The sequence below is a fragment of the Drosophila sechellia genome, chromosome 2L (assembly GCF_004382195.2).
Source record: "Drosophila sechellia strain sech25 chromosome 2L, ASM438219v1, whole genome shotgun sequence".
Taxonomy (NCBI): Eukaryota; Metazoa; Arthropoda; class Insecta; order Diptera; family Drosophilidae; genus Drosophila; species Drosophila sechellia.
In genome coordinates, this window is record NC_045949.1 from 3,714,106 (window position 1) to 3,728,873 (window position 14,768).

The 14,768-nt window shown below is 43.1% G+C and overlaps 2 protein-coding genes and 1 long non-coding RNA gene across 7 annotated transcripts; 2 read left to right on the forward strand and 1 right to left on the reverse strand.

Moving 5' to 3' along the window:
* Nucleotides 1-727: 727 nt before the first annotated feature.
* Nucleotides 728-12,971, forward strand: LOC6613286 (protein bowel). Of its 5 annotated transcripts, none has more exons than XM_032713961.1 (4): nt 728-818; nt 1,470-1,703; nt 8,535-9,421; nt 10,713-12,971. In XM_032713961.1, the coding sequence occupies exons 3-4, from the start codon at nt 8,568-8,570 to the stop codon at nt 12,091-12,093; spliced, it is 2,235 nt and encodes a 744-aa protein (XP_032569852.1). In that variant the 5' UTR covers nt 728-818; nt 1,470-1,703; nt 8,535-8,567; the 3' UTR covers nt 12,094-12,971. The 5 variants fall into 5 exon arrangements, with proteins under 5 accessions (XP_032569852.1, XP_032569853.1, XP_032569854.1 ...); XM_032713962.1 differs by having other exon boundaries at nt 757-898; XM_032713963.1 differs by lacking the exon at nt 728-818 and adding an exon at nt 1,096-1,335.
* LOC116800208 lies at nt 1,810-3,543 on the reverse strand. The gene is made up of 3 exons (XR_004361200.1): nt 3,296-3,543; nt 3,144-3,232; nt 1,810-3,062 (listed from the first exon to the last, which is right to left on the reverse strand). It is a non-coding gene; the product is annotated as an uncharacterized LOC116800208 (long non-coding RNA).
* A 356-nt stretch (nt 12,972-13,327) lies between the features above and the next one.
* LOC6613288 (neo-calmodulin) lies at nt 13,328-14,467 on the forward strand. Its single transcript, XM_002037729.2, has one exon. It carries the CDS (start codon nt 13,873-13,875, stop codon nt 14,317-14,319), a length of 447 nt encoding a protein of 148 aa, XP_002037765.1. The 5' UTR covers nt 13,328-13,872; the 3' UTR covers nt 14,320-14,467.
* The last annotated feature ends 301 nt before the right edge of the window (nt 14,468-14,768 follow it).

Consider the following 14,768-nt stretch of genomic DNA (forward strand, 5'->3'; position numbering starts at 1 on the left):
TTCCCCTAAATGAAACCGCAACAAAAGCCGAAGAACAAAATACACCCCCACTAAAAAGGCATAACAATAAACAGGGAACTACCAGAGTTACACCCTCCTCCTCCTTTTCGGGGGAAGCCACCATAACGATCCATGGGCAGCGGCAGCGACGGCAATCTGGCAACACCCGGGCCAATTGTACCCTACCCTCTCGACCGGGCCCAAAAAAGCAGTCGGTGGTAGTCGGTAGTCGGTCGGTAAACAGGTAGCGCTCTAACTGACAATAACTCGTCGTACGAATGCACGTTCCACGCTCCGCCAGTGCCAGTCTCCATATAAGTCCGTCCACAGGCCCATCCGTCCATTTAGCAGCGTGCGACTGGCGGCCGGTTGTGTTTTGGGTTGAGTTCGGCTTAATTCCTCTCCTCCACTGAAAGAAATTTCGTACTATTTTTAAACTGAATATAAGTAACTAGCTAATTCAGAAGAATATGTGAAGGCATCCATTCTTTATCTAGTATATTTAAACACTTATAGATTTATACTGTTGCTATTTTCAGATAATTTTGACGATTAATATTCGGTATTAGAATATTAGATTCAGATATTAAAGAAAATTACAACTTTTTCCACAGTGCACTAAGCTGGTTTTAGTGCCCCTGCTCTCTACTCGTCGCTTGTCTCTTTCTACATATTTCTCAGCCTGCTTCTCTCGATTCTCTCTTTTTCCATTCGGGCTCTGTTGCTTGGGTTCGTGGCTCAGTCTTCGAGAGTTGATCGTGGCCAACACACCTGCGCGCGGATCGCTGGTTATTGCTGTTGGAAAAGTGAACTGCATTGTGAGTGCCTCTCGCTCTATATCTATCTGTATCTTTCGCCGATGTATCTTATTGAGCGGGCCCAGAGCGCTAGTGTGTGTGTGAGTGAACTTGTTGCATCGCCAGTTGCCTCGAGAAAAGCGCTATTCAACTGCAACTGACTCTGTGTGTGGGAAGAGTTTGGGACTACTTGAGGAGCGAATTGGTAGCTGCACTGGCTTCAGCTCCTATTTCAAACAAAATGTAGAAAAACACATTTCAGCTGCCGTGTATCTCTCGTTCGGTTTTCAGTTCGTTGAGGTTGAGGTTTCGGTTCGGGTTTTTCTTCGTTCGGTTTTCATATCTGTGAGATACAAATACATCGTGTGCTTGTGCGCGAGTTGTACGTGGATTTTGGAAGGAAAAAAACTACGTGGTTTGTGGTAGCTGACTGCCGTTGATGCTGCTGCTGCTCCCGTAACCGCCCCCCTGCCGCCCCCTCAGTCCCACCCCCTGGGGCGATCGTGCCGTGATTTGAATCTCAAAATTGTCCCTTAGTGTGCGTGCTTTTTAAATACGAGAGTGATTCGGTGAAATACTTGTTTAATTAAAATCAAACCTGAAAAGATAACAAAAAATTTCCGACAGATATCTTGAAAATGTTAATAAAATTATTTTCTTTTAAATTCACAGAATCTTATTAACAGAAGTTTTCAAACAAATACAACAAGAAAAAACAACATACAATTCAAGTGCCACTTAAATTATATAAATTACTACTTTATAAACCAAAAACAATGCCAAGCATTTCAGAGCTTACAAACTGACAAAAAACCAGCAGAAACATATTGAAAAAACTACTTGGATACTTGAGGACGCAAAGATAAAGCCCAAAGAGCCTGGGGCTTTCTTCTGCTTAACCCACAGGTAAGATTCCGCCGAGAACAGGCCCTGCCCTCCCAGATGAGCACAAAAATTCCACACCACTTATTTTTACTTGTTTTATTTTTTGTTGTTTTTTTTTTTTGTGGCGTAGGGCTAGCTAATTACTTTTATTATTTTTTTATTTTGGTATTTTTTGCGTTGGCCAAAAAGGCAGCGAGTACAAAAATATAACGAGTACGCAGGCAGAGAAGGAGAGAGAAAGAGAGCAGATATATCTCAAAACCTGCTCCACAAACAGAAAGAGACGGGGCGAGAAACGCGAAAGAGAGCGCAACAACGTTGGCGGTTGGTGGACTGTCGACCGACAAGCGGCTTCCACTACAACTGCATGTGCCACTGTCATTGCCACTGAACTCAGTGTGGTGCCGCACAGTCCACGGTGGAGTACGTCCCCCATACCCCACCATCCTGAACCACCCGCTTGCCCCATTGTTGTTGCTGTGGCGCTCAGTTCGAGTTGGACGGTTCGAGCCGGACTCGAAAAACCTTCGCTTGGAATTCTGGGGGTCTCTTATGTGTGCTCTCGGTAAGGGTACTTCGATTGAAAATGGTATAGAACATTTTTATAATATTATTTAAAAATATTAATCAGTGGTAATAACGTTACATTTCTACCAATCTTTCCTATTGCAAAATTTTTTAGCATCTCGTTAGGTTTTAAAAACATATTTTAAAGCGAGATCAATATTAGGAAATTTAGTTTACAAACTTCTCATTTATTCTAGTATTTTCTTCAACAAGTCTAGAGTCTACTCTAGTTTGATCTATCTATCGTATTTTTGACTTATTTTGCCAAGGGTATTTAAGGGTTCGGTTTTAAAGATCGGGATTTTTCGCATGTTTCTTCCATTTCTGTTTCTTTTCTTTGTAAACCAGTTCACTTGTAGCCAGTGCCAGTGGCCAGTGGTCGCTCTCGCCGTCTTTTTCGCTCCTTCTCGGCTTGGAATCCGGTTTTTTGGTTTTCTGTTTTCGGTTTTCGGTCGTGGTCGCGGTCTTAACTTGGCTCGATTCAGATTCGGAGCTCGGCTGGGGCTTTAATTGTCCAGAACGTGTGGCCAAAGAGGAAACGCAATTGCCGCAAGCTTCTGTTGGGTTCAGATACCGATTCGGATTCGGATTCAGCCTCAACCTCAGACCATCATCATCATCGTCATCTACATCTCTTGATTTCTTTTAAATGCTTTACTTTTTCCTTCATTTTTAAGCTTTTTTTGTAAAACGCCTCCCGCGCTCTCACAGTTTGCGTTTTGTATTTTTTTGTATTTTTTGGTTGCGGTTCTATAAAGTTATTGGCTTTTGTTTCGCCTCAGTGGAGATCTATTTTGGATGTTCATTGTCTTGCTTTATGGGCCATTTGGTTTTGTGTCCAAAAAGAGTTTTAGCATAAGAAAGGGAGTACCATAAAAGTTTATTGCGCTTTACCTCTTTGGGTGGGTTTTCCTCTCCATCTTGGGTCACCAACTATTATTTTTCGGTTGCACCAGCAGCGGGGGAAAATGTTGTTAATTGCCCTGTGGCAGGAAAATCGAAATTAATTCAAATCGTGACAAAATAGTTGAAGAATTTAGATTTACCATAAAGCCGCAGAACAATGGCTCGTTAGCGATCGCCATATTCGGTTTTTAAATTGAAATGTCTATATGGACACGCCTCGTTTTGGCACGTGTGTATAATTCACCTGATAGACCAGTTCATTTATTGCTGTTCTGGAACGGGGAACTCATCAATTTTAATGGGGAAATTAGATGTTGTCTAGGGAATATGAATTTTTGATTCTATCGCCGAAATCAGACAGCGGAAAGGTGATTATAGGTTTACATATTAAATTTTGGACTGGGTTCCAAAATATATGGAAGAAAAAGATATATATGTAAGTAATTTGATTTGTGTGCAATTAGCATAATCCAATTGCATTTGGATTAATAAATCATAGTCTTAGTGCTTCTACACTTATTAGCATAAACTCTTCCAATAAATAAGAATGGACCCATTGAAATTATAACACAATAGATTGCCTGGAAAAGTAGCAATCCCACTAACAAAAGATCTTAAGAGCTCTATTCAAGGGTGAAATTTTTGAATGGATTTAGTTCAATATGACAAGGGAATTTATACGTAGATCGGCTTAGCATTCAAAGTGGATTACTTCAAGAGGGATTAGAAAGAGTCAAATTTAAGCCGAAATAATTCAATTTTAGGAACTAACTGTATGAACTTCTGCTAATCCCAAGGAGGTTTCAATTCAATTTTGTAAAATATATTTATATCGGCTGGTTATCTGCTACCCATTTATCATTTAATAATAATCCCTTGGCGATATTCTGCACACTCCGCGTGCTCCATGCTTTAATCATAACAAATCTTTGGTCGTAACTTGAAAGCATTTTCAATTTATGCTAACGACATTATCAATCCTGCTGCAGCTGCATTCCCGAATCCATAAAACTTCATTAGCAGTTGTTCGTTTCCAGATTTCCCCGCGAAATTAGCAAAGCTTTTTAAATTAATGGCCAGCACACACAGGAACGTTGGGCGGAGGGATGAGGTGCGGGGTTCTGGCCAGCACTCCAAATGTGTAAATCTCATGGATATTAATCAAGAAAATTATAGACAAGGCAGCGCAGGAAGATCGCCTGCCTACCTTGGAAGCAAAAAAAAAAAGGAAAAACAACAACCCAACTTGCTTTCCACCGAGGGCAATGATTATGCTAGATTTTTAATAGCTTTGACTATAATCTCAGATGCTGCTTGGGTCCGAAAGGGTTTTCAGATTAACGCATGTGAAGTGCAGGTCTCTTCGCTTCTTTTTTTTTACTCGGTTCTCCTCTTCGACTATAATTATAAGTCTGCGGCGGCTTTTCCTCCTCTCCTTCGCTGTCTTGATTATTAGCTACCTTCACACAAGCATATGCACACACTCCGAGGAAGAAAAAGTATCCCGAAGGGATTAAAACACAGCCTGGCCAAGAGCATTCCGCACTGCACAGCGGATCTCGGCGACCCTTTTTCCATTCCTTCACCCGTAATACCCATACCCATACCCATTCTCCTCATCCAGGGAACTCCTCCCACCACTCAACTTTTCTTCGTCGTCATCTTCTGTTTGTTGTTGTTGGCCGGTGTTTTGTAAGCAAACTGAAGTGCATATGGGGGCCCGGTAAGCACTCGGCCCAGAAGATAAGGTCCGAAAAGGAGGTTTACTGATAGACAACGGGTGTACCTCGGCCTCAAAATTGTGGGAGGTATTTCTAGCTAACGGTCCTATTTCAAAATCCATTGCTAAGAATCTTTATGAGTTGGAAAACAGTTAAGCTCCGGTTAGTGGGTAACATGGGATTTATCAGACTTTAAGTAATATTTTTTTTTTAATTATTTTTTTCAGTAATTAAGAAACATTCTATTTCCTTTAAATACATAGATCTTTCTAAGATATTAAGGATTATGGCTTGGCCGGGAAAACCTGATATACCCCTTTCAACGCATAATCACTGGGCAGTAAGACGCATGGATATTTCCAGCCATCGTAGGCCATCATCAGAGGGACAAACTCGCCTCCTCAGCTCTCTGCGTTTTCTATACAAATACTAAATCCGTTTGCCCAGTGTGTGTCTGTGTGTTTGTATATTTTTCTGTTTTTTTTTATCAACTGAAACCTTTTCTGGGCCCTGGGTTTCTGCTGGCCTCAGTTGTTTACACACAAAAACCCAGCAAACGAACCGATCCCGGACCCAGAAATCCAAGGAAAAGAAGCAAGACGGCTCAAAAAGAAGAGGAGGGAAAAAAGTGGCAGCCAAATTGCTCCTCGATATCTTTTATTTTCCTCCCAGCAGTAGTTGGTCTTCTGGGTCTTTTTATTATATGTACGATACAGAGAGAGAAACGAGTTCAATGGTAGCTTGCAATTAAGCATAAAAAAGGAAACTTACAAAAAGTCAGAGCAAATTATTATTTTTACTTGTCTAATACTACCCAGAACTATTAAAATTATATTATATAAATAATATGGAGTGCACAATAATTTTTCCAGTGCAGCTTCAGACGCACACATATTGGAAACTTTAAGCCTTTGGCTTCATTTGCTGGGCAACCGTTTGCGCAAACGTATCTGTGGATCGTACGAGTATCTTTGTATCTCCGCATCTGTATCTGTATCTGTGCGCACAACTCTCTCTCAATATTTCTACGGCAGTCTACGTGCCGTCGCTTTTGCTGATGATGTCCATTATTTACATGAATTTTATTTGTTTTTCTTATTTGGCTTGACGTTTTCAAAAGTGCCGATGTTTCAAAAAAGATAATGAACGCTGAATTGTACATTGTATGTGCACAGGGTGTGGGGTGAAACGTGGGTCCAAAGCAGTCATAAATGCAAAAGTGTGGAAACAATCCCTAGAAAAAGTACTGAGATCGAAAAAAAAAATATATAAATACCGAAAACGGGTTACGCTTTAGTTTTTTTTTCGAGGCTACCAGAAATACGTGAGCCCAAATTGGAGTGGGATTATCGGGATCGTAATCGAATGAGGCATTGGCGGGGCCATCGCTCATCTACAGCGAAGGTTCCCTAAGTTGGGGGATTTATTAGATCAGATAAGTTCTTTATTGAATCCAATATAGATAGACTGCGACAGATTATCAGTAAGGGCAGGAGAACTCGCATGGGTGAGATTGTGTGCTGCTACCATCAAAAGGTATCGAACTGAAAGAATTATCCAATTACTATCTAATAAACGTGGGGCTTAGTTTGGCATGTGCTAGTCATATAAGGGAAAACCTAAACGATTCGATATGGTTTTCGTAAGCATTTCTAGTGCAAATAATACAATTAGATCATCTATTTGCCTAATATCTTAACTGCGTGCTCCGTTGTCTACCAAAGACTCCCTGATATGGAGCACGATAAGACCTACCCACATCTAACAGCTATTTGAATTAATATACCTCATCCACTTGAACTATACGTGGTCCGTAGAGTCTTCCCCCATAACAATGGTACACTCATGATCAAGTCATGATTTCAGCTACTTTATAGAGCTAATCTGACAGCGCACTCTCCAGCCAGACAATGCCAAAATAATTTCCATAGATAAGACCCCCACAATGACTAGTCATCCGTACGGAAAGAACGGTATCTTCAACAATGGGCGCCTATCCAAAATCTTGGCCAAGCTCATTTTTAACCAACTATGACGATCACTTCGCTTGTTGTTAGCCGAATGTTAATGTTGGTCTTAATGACGTTGCAGCATTTTGCATTAAAATCAACCCAGACAGCGAGAACGATTCTAGCAAAATGATAAGCAAAACTGTCATTGCACCGACAGCTGGGTTATTTTTAAAGCTTTTTTTTCAACTGGTTGTACATTTAAATGAGGATAGTGCACCGAAAGAAAAGGATGGCTCACTGAGGAAAGTTTGTTATATGGGGCTCTTTTTGAGCCACAAATTCATTGCTTAAAGCATATTGCTATAAATTCTATTAATTTTATAACAAATATTACTTCTATATTTTGGAATATCTTAAACGATAGATCATAAAATATATTGGTGCCATTTTTTGCTGTGCAAGGCGTTGGGAAGATGGCAGCCAGAAGTGTTTGCAAGATGGGGCCACAAACTTTATGGTCCGGCCATCATTGTGATCATTATTATGTGCATTATTTTGTTATTATCGTGATGATCACGTTCCGGGTCCCGATCCCCTGCCCCTGCCTCTGCCACTGCCCCTTCTTCTTTCGAGGCACTCAGAAGTCGAGGCTCCTGTTGCGTAAATCCAGTAAGCAGTCGGTCGAGTTCGGTTCGAGTCATTTACCAAAACCGACGGCAACTTGGCTGCCTGCCTCTGTATCTGTATCTTTGTATCTGTATCTGAGTGTGCCAGGGTATCTGCCGATATGCCATATATCACAGGCACATATATAATATAACTGGGCGAGAGTGTGTGTGTGTGTGTGTTTATATCGTTACTACTGTGCTGCTTACTCAGTCTCAGAGGTTCGGAGGCAGGTTTTTTTAGACGCACAATCTTATCTAACCTGCGCACTGGAAGCAACCGATCGCGGTGCCAAACTGCGACTCGTTTTCAGTTTAGTTTCACTCGCCGTCGTCGGCAGACCGCCGCTGATAATAATAAACCAACAATAATAATAAAATTCCTATGGAAAAAAAACAGCAACAACCCCATAGACGAGGGCCATAATGTGATAAACTGGTTAGTTACCCTGTGAAAATATACGTACTGTGATACCAAAACGTTCTCAGAATCGTATGGGTAATTTTCGAGAAAATTATTTTTTCATTTTATTTTTTTGTGTCTAGTAAATCACGTTCACGTGGATAAATTCTAAAAGATTTGCTTTAAAGTGATAATCTTGGGCTATTTGCAAGTTAATTGCCATTAAAGCTGTTTAATTCTGTGATAAGAAGTGCAAAAAGCAAATTTGAAGAAATTCATATCTAAAAGTGAGTTACAACCGCTTGCGATAAAAAGAGTAATTATTCTATAGTATATAATGTTCTTTACCAAACCAAGATCATGAATATTTCAATTACAAGAAAACTTCCCACAGAGAAAAAATAATAAAGTATATATTTTAAACCAGTTTGCGTGAGTTTTTAACATACCCTGTACTACCCTAGCAGCAATAAAAAATACAACGTGGAAATATCTGTTTATTGCACTCGGTTCGCAATTAAGATAAGCCTCGAAAAAACGAGAGCCCAATTAACCCAGCACAATCGTGTACTAATTGTTATTTACCACCACCCTTATTTTATTTTCGGCTCTTTCTGTTCTATCCCTATCTCCGCCAGTTCCAACGGAATGTGAAGAGCCCCTCCAATATAATGCCCACGGAAAGCTCATCCAGCGAGATCTCCGGCGGAGGAGGCGGTGCGATACCCATGCTGCGACCTTCCCGGATGGATCAGTTCATGAACTCGATGGCGGCGGCAGCGGCGGCGGTGGGTGGTGGCGGTCTTCCTGGTGCGGCGGATAGGAACGGCGGATCCGGAGGATCGGATGGTGGCTCCCAGAATGGCAACGGCGATTCGCGCAACTCATCGGCCAGCCGGATCTCGGCGTATGAAACACAGCTGGCCTATCAGCAGCATTTGGCCGGACTGCATGGTCCGCCGCCACCGCCACCACCATCGCACCACCGCGAGATCTCTGCCTTTGTGCCCGTTCTGCCCACCGGAAAGGTGCGTCCGGGTAGTAATTCCAATTACGAAATCATTGCCATGATGGCGGACAAGCGGAAGGAGTTGGCCTTAAGGGAGGCGGCTGCGGCGGCGGCAATGCTGGGCCGAGGTCCTGGAGGACCCGGCGGTCCTGGTGTGCCACCGCCCGGGGTGTTGTATGGACCAGCTGGCGTGCCACCTCCGCCATATCTCACCGGACCGGGTCCTTCACCCACGGGAGCCGGCAGTTTTCCATTTCCGCCAGGAGCCGCCGCCGCAGCTCTATTTCCACCTGGCCTGGGTCCTGGAATGCATGCAGGACTCGATAGGCGTCTGCTACGCGCTCCTGGCCGGGCTTCCCGGCCCAAAAAGCAGTTCATCTGCAAGTTCTGCAACCGACAGTTCACCAAGTCGTACAATCTGCTCATCCACGAGCGGACACACACGGACGAGCGGCCCTATTCCTGTGATATCTGCGGCAAGGCGTTCCGGCGACAGGATCACCTGAGGGATCACAGGTGAGTCGAGGTTCGGGTACATGAAATCACAAAAGGGGGCAGTGTCTGCTCGGGTAATTGCCATCAGGCCTGCAGTTATTCTTGGTGCTCAAAGTGTGAACGAATGGCGAATAATGGAATACCCTGTAAAGTCAAAGGATAATTAGATCAATTTAATTTATTTATTTATACACACATTCCTGAACAGGTGTGACAAAAATCTCGGCCAAAAGGGAAGGGCGAACACAACTCGTAGATGGACTTTTATTGATTTCAGATATATCAGACAATCGCTTCAAAAGACCCCTTTTACCATAAGGAATTTTCCAGGAAATGTTCAGACTTTACGACGAATTTTCCTACCTCAACTCAAATAAGTTTCCCCATAAAGCGGACCCAAAATCAGAGCTCCTCTGACGGCCAGTAAAACTCCAACTTGGCCGCAGGGTACAACACAAAGTTAATTAACTCTGTTGGTTTTCCTTTGGGGCTCCTCCACCAGCATTAAAATTGAGGGATGGCCAAGGGGTTGGGGGCCATATATCGGGTCTGTGTATCCCGGTGCCGATCCGATGCCCATGCCGATGCCAGGCAGCAGGTCTCCAGCATCCCGGCTTCAATGTGTCGGCCTGTCCGAGCGTTCTGTCTTTTGATCGTTCGGTATCGGTCCATTTGTCGTTTGTTTGCTTTGCCGCGGGGCTAATTCTTCTTAACTTTTTTTTATTTTTTACCAGAAACGCGCGGAGCATGGGAGAAGAATCTCGGGGCTTCGGAGGCAGAACCTGTTTTGGGTTTTTATACATTTTTTTTCCACCAGCAGCTGCTGCCTCCGATGCGATGCTGAATCTGTGGCTCCGTCGAAGATGGGGACTTTAACTTTTAACTGTGGCTGCTGCTATCCAACAACAAGTGGACGCCATTGCCAAGATGGCCGCCATAAACATAAAAAATTAATGCAGCCAGATGGCATGCACGGAAGTTAAATACCCTATCAGTTAAGAGAATGAAAAACCTTAGAGAATTGGGTTTATGGTTAGAACAAATCCGGGTTAAGTTTTATGTTAAAAAAGGGAATGATAGGTATAATATGCTATAGTATTATATTATTTATTTTATTGTCTGCTCTGGTCAGCTATATCCTTAGTTAGGGTAGGGTATTGGAAAGCTGTATATCAGTGAGCTTTATCGTTTCAAGTTAAGGCTGCATTTGAGCAGAGATAACTGTCAACCTGGGCTACCAATTGCAGCTACCAGAAAAACGCCCACGCCATAACAATAAAGTCTAATTGTTTCTCCGCTTGTATTCGCCCAGGTATATTCACTCCAAGGAGAAACCCTTCAAATGCACGGAATGCGGCAAAGGCTTTTGCCAATCGAGGACATTGGCTGTCCACAAGATCCTGCACATGGAGGAATCGCCCCACAAGTGCCCCGTTTGCAGTCGATCATTCAATCAGCGTTCCAACCTGAAGACCCATCTGCTCACCCACACGGATCACAAGCCTTACGAGTGCTCGTCGTGCGGCAAAGTTTTCCGCCGGAACTGCGACCTACGACGCCATGCCTTGACCCATGCAGTGGGTGAGGTCAACTCCGGGGACTATGTGGATGTGGGCGAAGAGGATGAGGCCAGGAATTTGAGTGGCGACGAGGAGGATTCGCTGCTGGAAGTGGACTCGCCTCGCCAGTCGCCAGTTCACAACTTGGGCGAGTCTGGAGGATCGGGTGAGAAATCGGAGTCCGAAAGAATGAGACTCAAGCGCAAGGCAGCCATCGATCAGGAGGAAAGCGAAGAGGAGTTCGATGACTTCGACGAGGAAGAGGAACTGCAGGATCTGCCAAGAGTACACGATTTGCCCAGAGAAGAGGACGATGACTTTGATCCCGAGGACGAGGAGCAGGTAGAGGTGGCACTGGTGGCGCGTTTCCAGGCGAGTAAGGCTGCCGCCACATCGCAATCATCCTCGTCAGTGGGCGCCAAACCGGAACGCCAGGGAGTGACCCACTGCCATCATGAGGGTGGTGAAACCTACACAATGCGCCCACATGGCGAGAAACATCAGGAGGAGCCCGGAAACTCTGGCATTACCAGCCTACCAGTTCCACCTTCGTTTGTGCGATATCCTGTACCACCTGGGGCAGCTGGACCACCGCCTGCACCACCTGGAGCTCCTCCACCGACCCACCAGCATCCAGGACATCCACACTTACTCCCAGCCAACGGGGATCCCTATTTGCCCATTCTGCACGTTAGACGCGACTTGCACCACAAGAGCTTGAACCTTTCGAAGGCTGGTGTTCCACCACCACCACATACACCACCTACTATAATAACCCAGCCGGAGTCGGGTAAACCACCCAATCAACCTTTGCATTCACCGCATGAAGCTATGCCGAGTTTCCTGGGATCGATACCCATGCGAAAGAGGATTCTTCCGGCACCGAGCTTGGACTTGATGGATCCGCACCACCATCCTGGATTGGGTCAAAGGACCTTCGTGGACAGTCCCAGCATATATGCACTGAATATGTCGCGACATCCGCCCAGACAACTCCTGGGAAAACCACCGAGTACGGAAACTAGTGGATCCACCACCGAAAAGGGACCACCAGTGGCAGCACCGCCCATAGCACCACCGCCTGCACCACCAAGGAGAACAGGGTTCAGCATTGAGGACATAATGAGACGTTAGAAGTAAACTGAGAAAGCACTAGTAAACTATCCATAAATGGAGGTCAATTCGGAATAGAAAAACCACACAATTTGGGAAACTATTTATCAAAGCTCTTAAGAATTTGAAATATCAAAAAGTAGTATTCCTAATATAAATACATACATCTCGTTTGTTGTTCTGGTATTTCATTTAGAAGGTCTTTTGCACCGATCTTTCTACAACTGATCAGATGAAAATCTTAACCTTTATTACGACAAACAGTTATTGTTCCCAATGGTCAATCGACGGTTTTCCGTTTTGGACCCACAAGAACATTAAAATAAATTTAGATCTACAGTTTAATACTTTTTAGTACAATGTCTAGGCAAGGCAATAAACCTAAACTAAGTAATAAAAACAGTTACACCCCTAAGCGATAATTGTAAGCGAAACAAACTCCGTTGTTGCATTTTATAGAGCTCTTATGCGTTAGGAACTTAGCCTAAATCTACCCATTTAAATGTTTAAGCCTTTAGTACGAGAGTCTATCGATTAGTTTTTAATGTGTGGCCCAACACTAAGTGTTGCTGTTTGCTGAGTGAATTCCAATTTTTTATTTATGTTTCCTTATCCGGTAAGCTAATCTTAATGAGTAAACAAAATCGTAAATCGATTTTGCTGTAGGGAAAAAAATGGTTGAAAGTAAAAGTTAGTGTAAAGCAGAGCATAAACAAAATCCAACTACAAGCAACATTCCAGTTGAACCTTATGTAATTAGGCTTAAGTTTTAAGAGTTTTGCAGTAGTTCATGTAAGCAACCCATAGAATTCCATGGTCTTCCTTCAATTTTAAATGATTTTATTCAAACCATAGCGAGTTAGTTGATTTCAAATAAAGTATGCATTAATAATGAAAAACTGTAATTTGTTTGGGTGGGAAGTGAACATCCTTGAAGTATGATCGAAAAAAATCGACTTTATCTGACCAAGAATCCCAAGGGTCCGCCTCAAATCCACTTTATTTTAGTTAAGTTCAGTTGAAATGAAGTTAGCTAATATCGGAGAGATCGATGTCCAGATTTTTTGCCGCTTGATTGAAAGGAAGGGATCTGCGTAGAGTTATAAAAATCCACTGACTCACTCGCATGAAGCCATCAATCACAGACGGCGGTAATAATACTTCAGGCACGTTTCGAGGCCCCGGCCCCCAAGCCCCTCCTAGACACGACAGTTTGCGGTTTGTGGCAACGCCTTTAACATTGACTCAAATCGACGAAAAATCGGTGGATGGGGCTCAAATCAAAGTACACCACTCGAACACGTAGAAAGTTCAATTAAAATGCCACGCAAATTGTCATCACCGCCAGTTGGAGTTGCCCGGCTTTCTGGAATTTCCTCATTGGGCGGATTGGGCGCCCATTTTTTACCCCCACCGATGACATCAATTTCTGGTTAAACTATAAAATAATTCGCGCAAAGCCGAAGAGTTTCTCCGCCAGATGATATCATTTGGGTCCAGGAAAGCACGTGATTTGTTTGCCAAACTGTGCGTGAGAATGCTCTTTTAATGCCCTTATCTGCATTAAAAGTTTATGAACTTCATGGAGCACGCAGATTTTTAATATTTTTAATAAAAGAGCCAGGGCTTTGTTGTTTTTTTTTTTTTTTTCAAAAATGTTTCGGATATTGATGTTTTGAATAACAATTTTCAATCGTAGAACTCCTTCAAAGCCTATCACCCTCAACTGATTATCAACCCTATCAAAAAAGTAAACCTACAAGCATAATAATAATATTCTTGTTGGTAATATAAAGCATAATGGAGGAATTGTCTACTGAAGAGCAGGACCTGATCAAGAATATCTATAGAGTACTGGACAAGGATAACGAAGGTGCCATCACATCGAAGGAATTGGCACAGGTAATCCGAGCATTAGGTCGACAGCCCAACGAAGCGGAGGTTCAGTCCTTGATAAACGAGGTGGACTCTGATGGAAACGGATCCATTGCGAAGGAGGAGTTTTGCAATGTGATTCTGCGCAAGATGCACGATACAAATAAGGAGGAGGAGCTGCGCGATGCATTTCGCGTTTTTGATAAGGAGAACAATGGGTATATCTCTACTACCGAGTTGAGGGCTGTCTTCATGGCACTTGGTGAGAAATTGGAAGACGACGAGCTGGAAGAGATGATACGAGAGTACGATTTGGATCAGGATAATCACATCAATTTCGAGGAGTTCACCAACATGATGACCACCCGTTAAAAAACCACCCTTCAACAACGCACACGTTTTCCAAATTACAATCATACTGCAGTTGAAGAAATAGTTTATGGCTTATTGTTAAATTATTTTATTTCAAAGACATTTGAATTTTTCGAACTCGAATAATAAATGCGCCCAAGACTTCGCACTTCGACTGACTAGGGGGCGCTGTTTTAGATCATGTTTTTAGTACCAACTTTCGGCGCGATATCATCTAGCGCCACTGTGACAGTCTTTCGAGATTTTGTAGTTCACGATCTCGACGTGATAATGACGGCGCCTCGAAAAGTTAGTACATAAAAATAGCACGTGGCGCCAGTGAGGCCACGCTGTTTCCTTTTTATCCTTTCACTCCTTACTTTTATATTTATTAGGATTCGTGGGACTTGAAATACTTTAATATTTTAAGTCTTACAACGCTCAATAGAAATTCGTATTTAAAATAAAAT

Bases quoted from the DNA above. Each gene is read 5' to 3' on its own strand.
- LOC6613286 (XM_032713961.1), top strand. From the start codon at position 8,568: ATGCCCACGGAAAGCTCATCCAGCGAGATCTCCGGCGGAGGAGGCGGT. The intron at 9,422-10,712 runs GTGAGTCGAGGT...GTATTCGCCCAG, and splicing joins GATCACCTGAGGGATCACAG to GTATATTCACTCCAAGGAGA.
- LOC6613288 (XM_002037729.2), top strand. From the start codon at position 13,873: ATGGAGGAATTGTCTACTGAAGAGCAGGACCTGATCAAGAATATCTAT.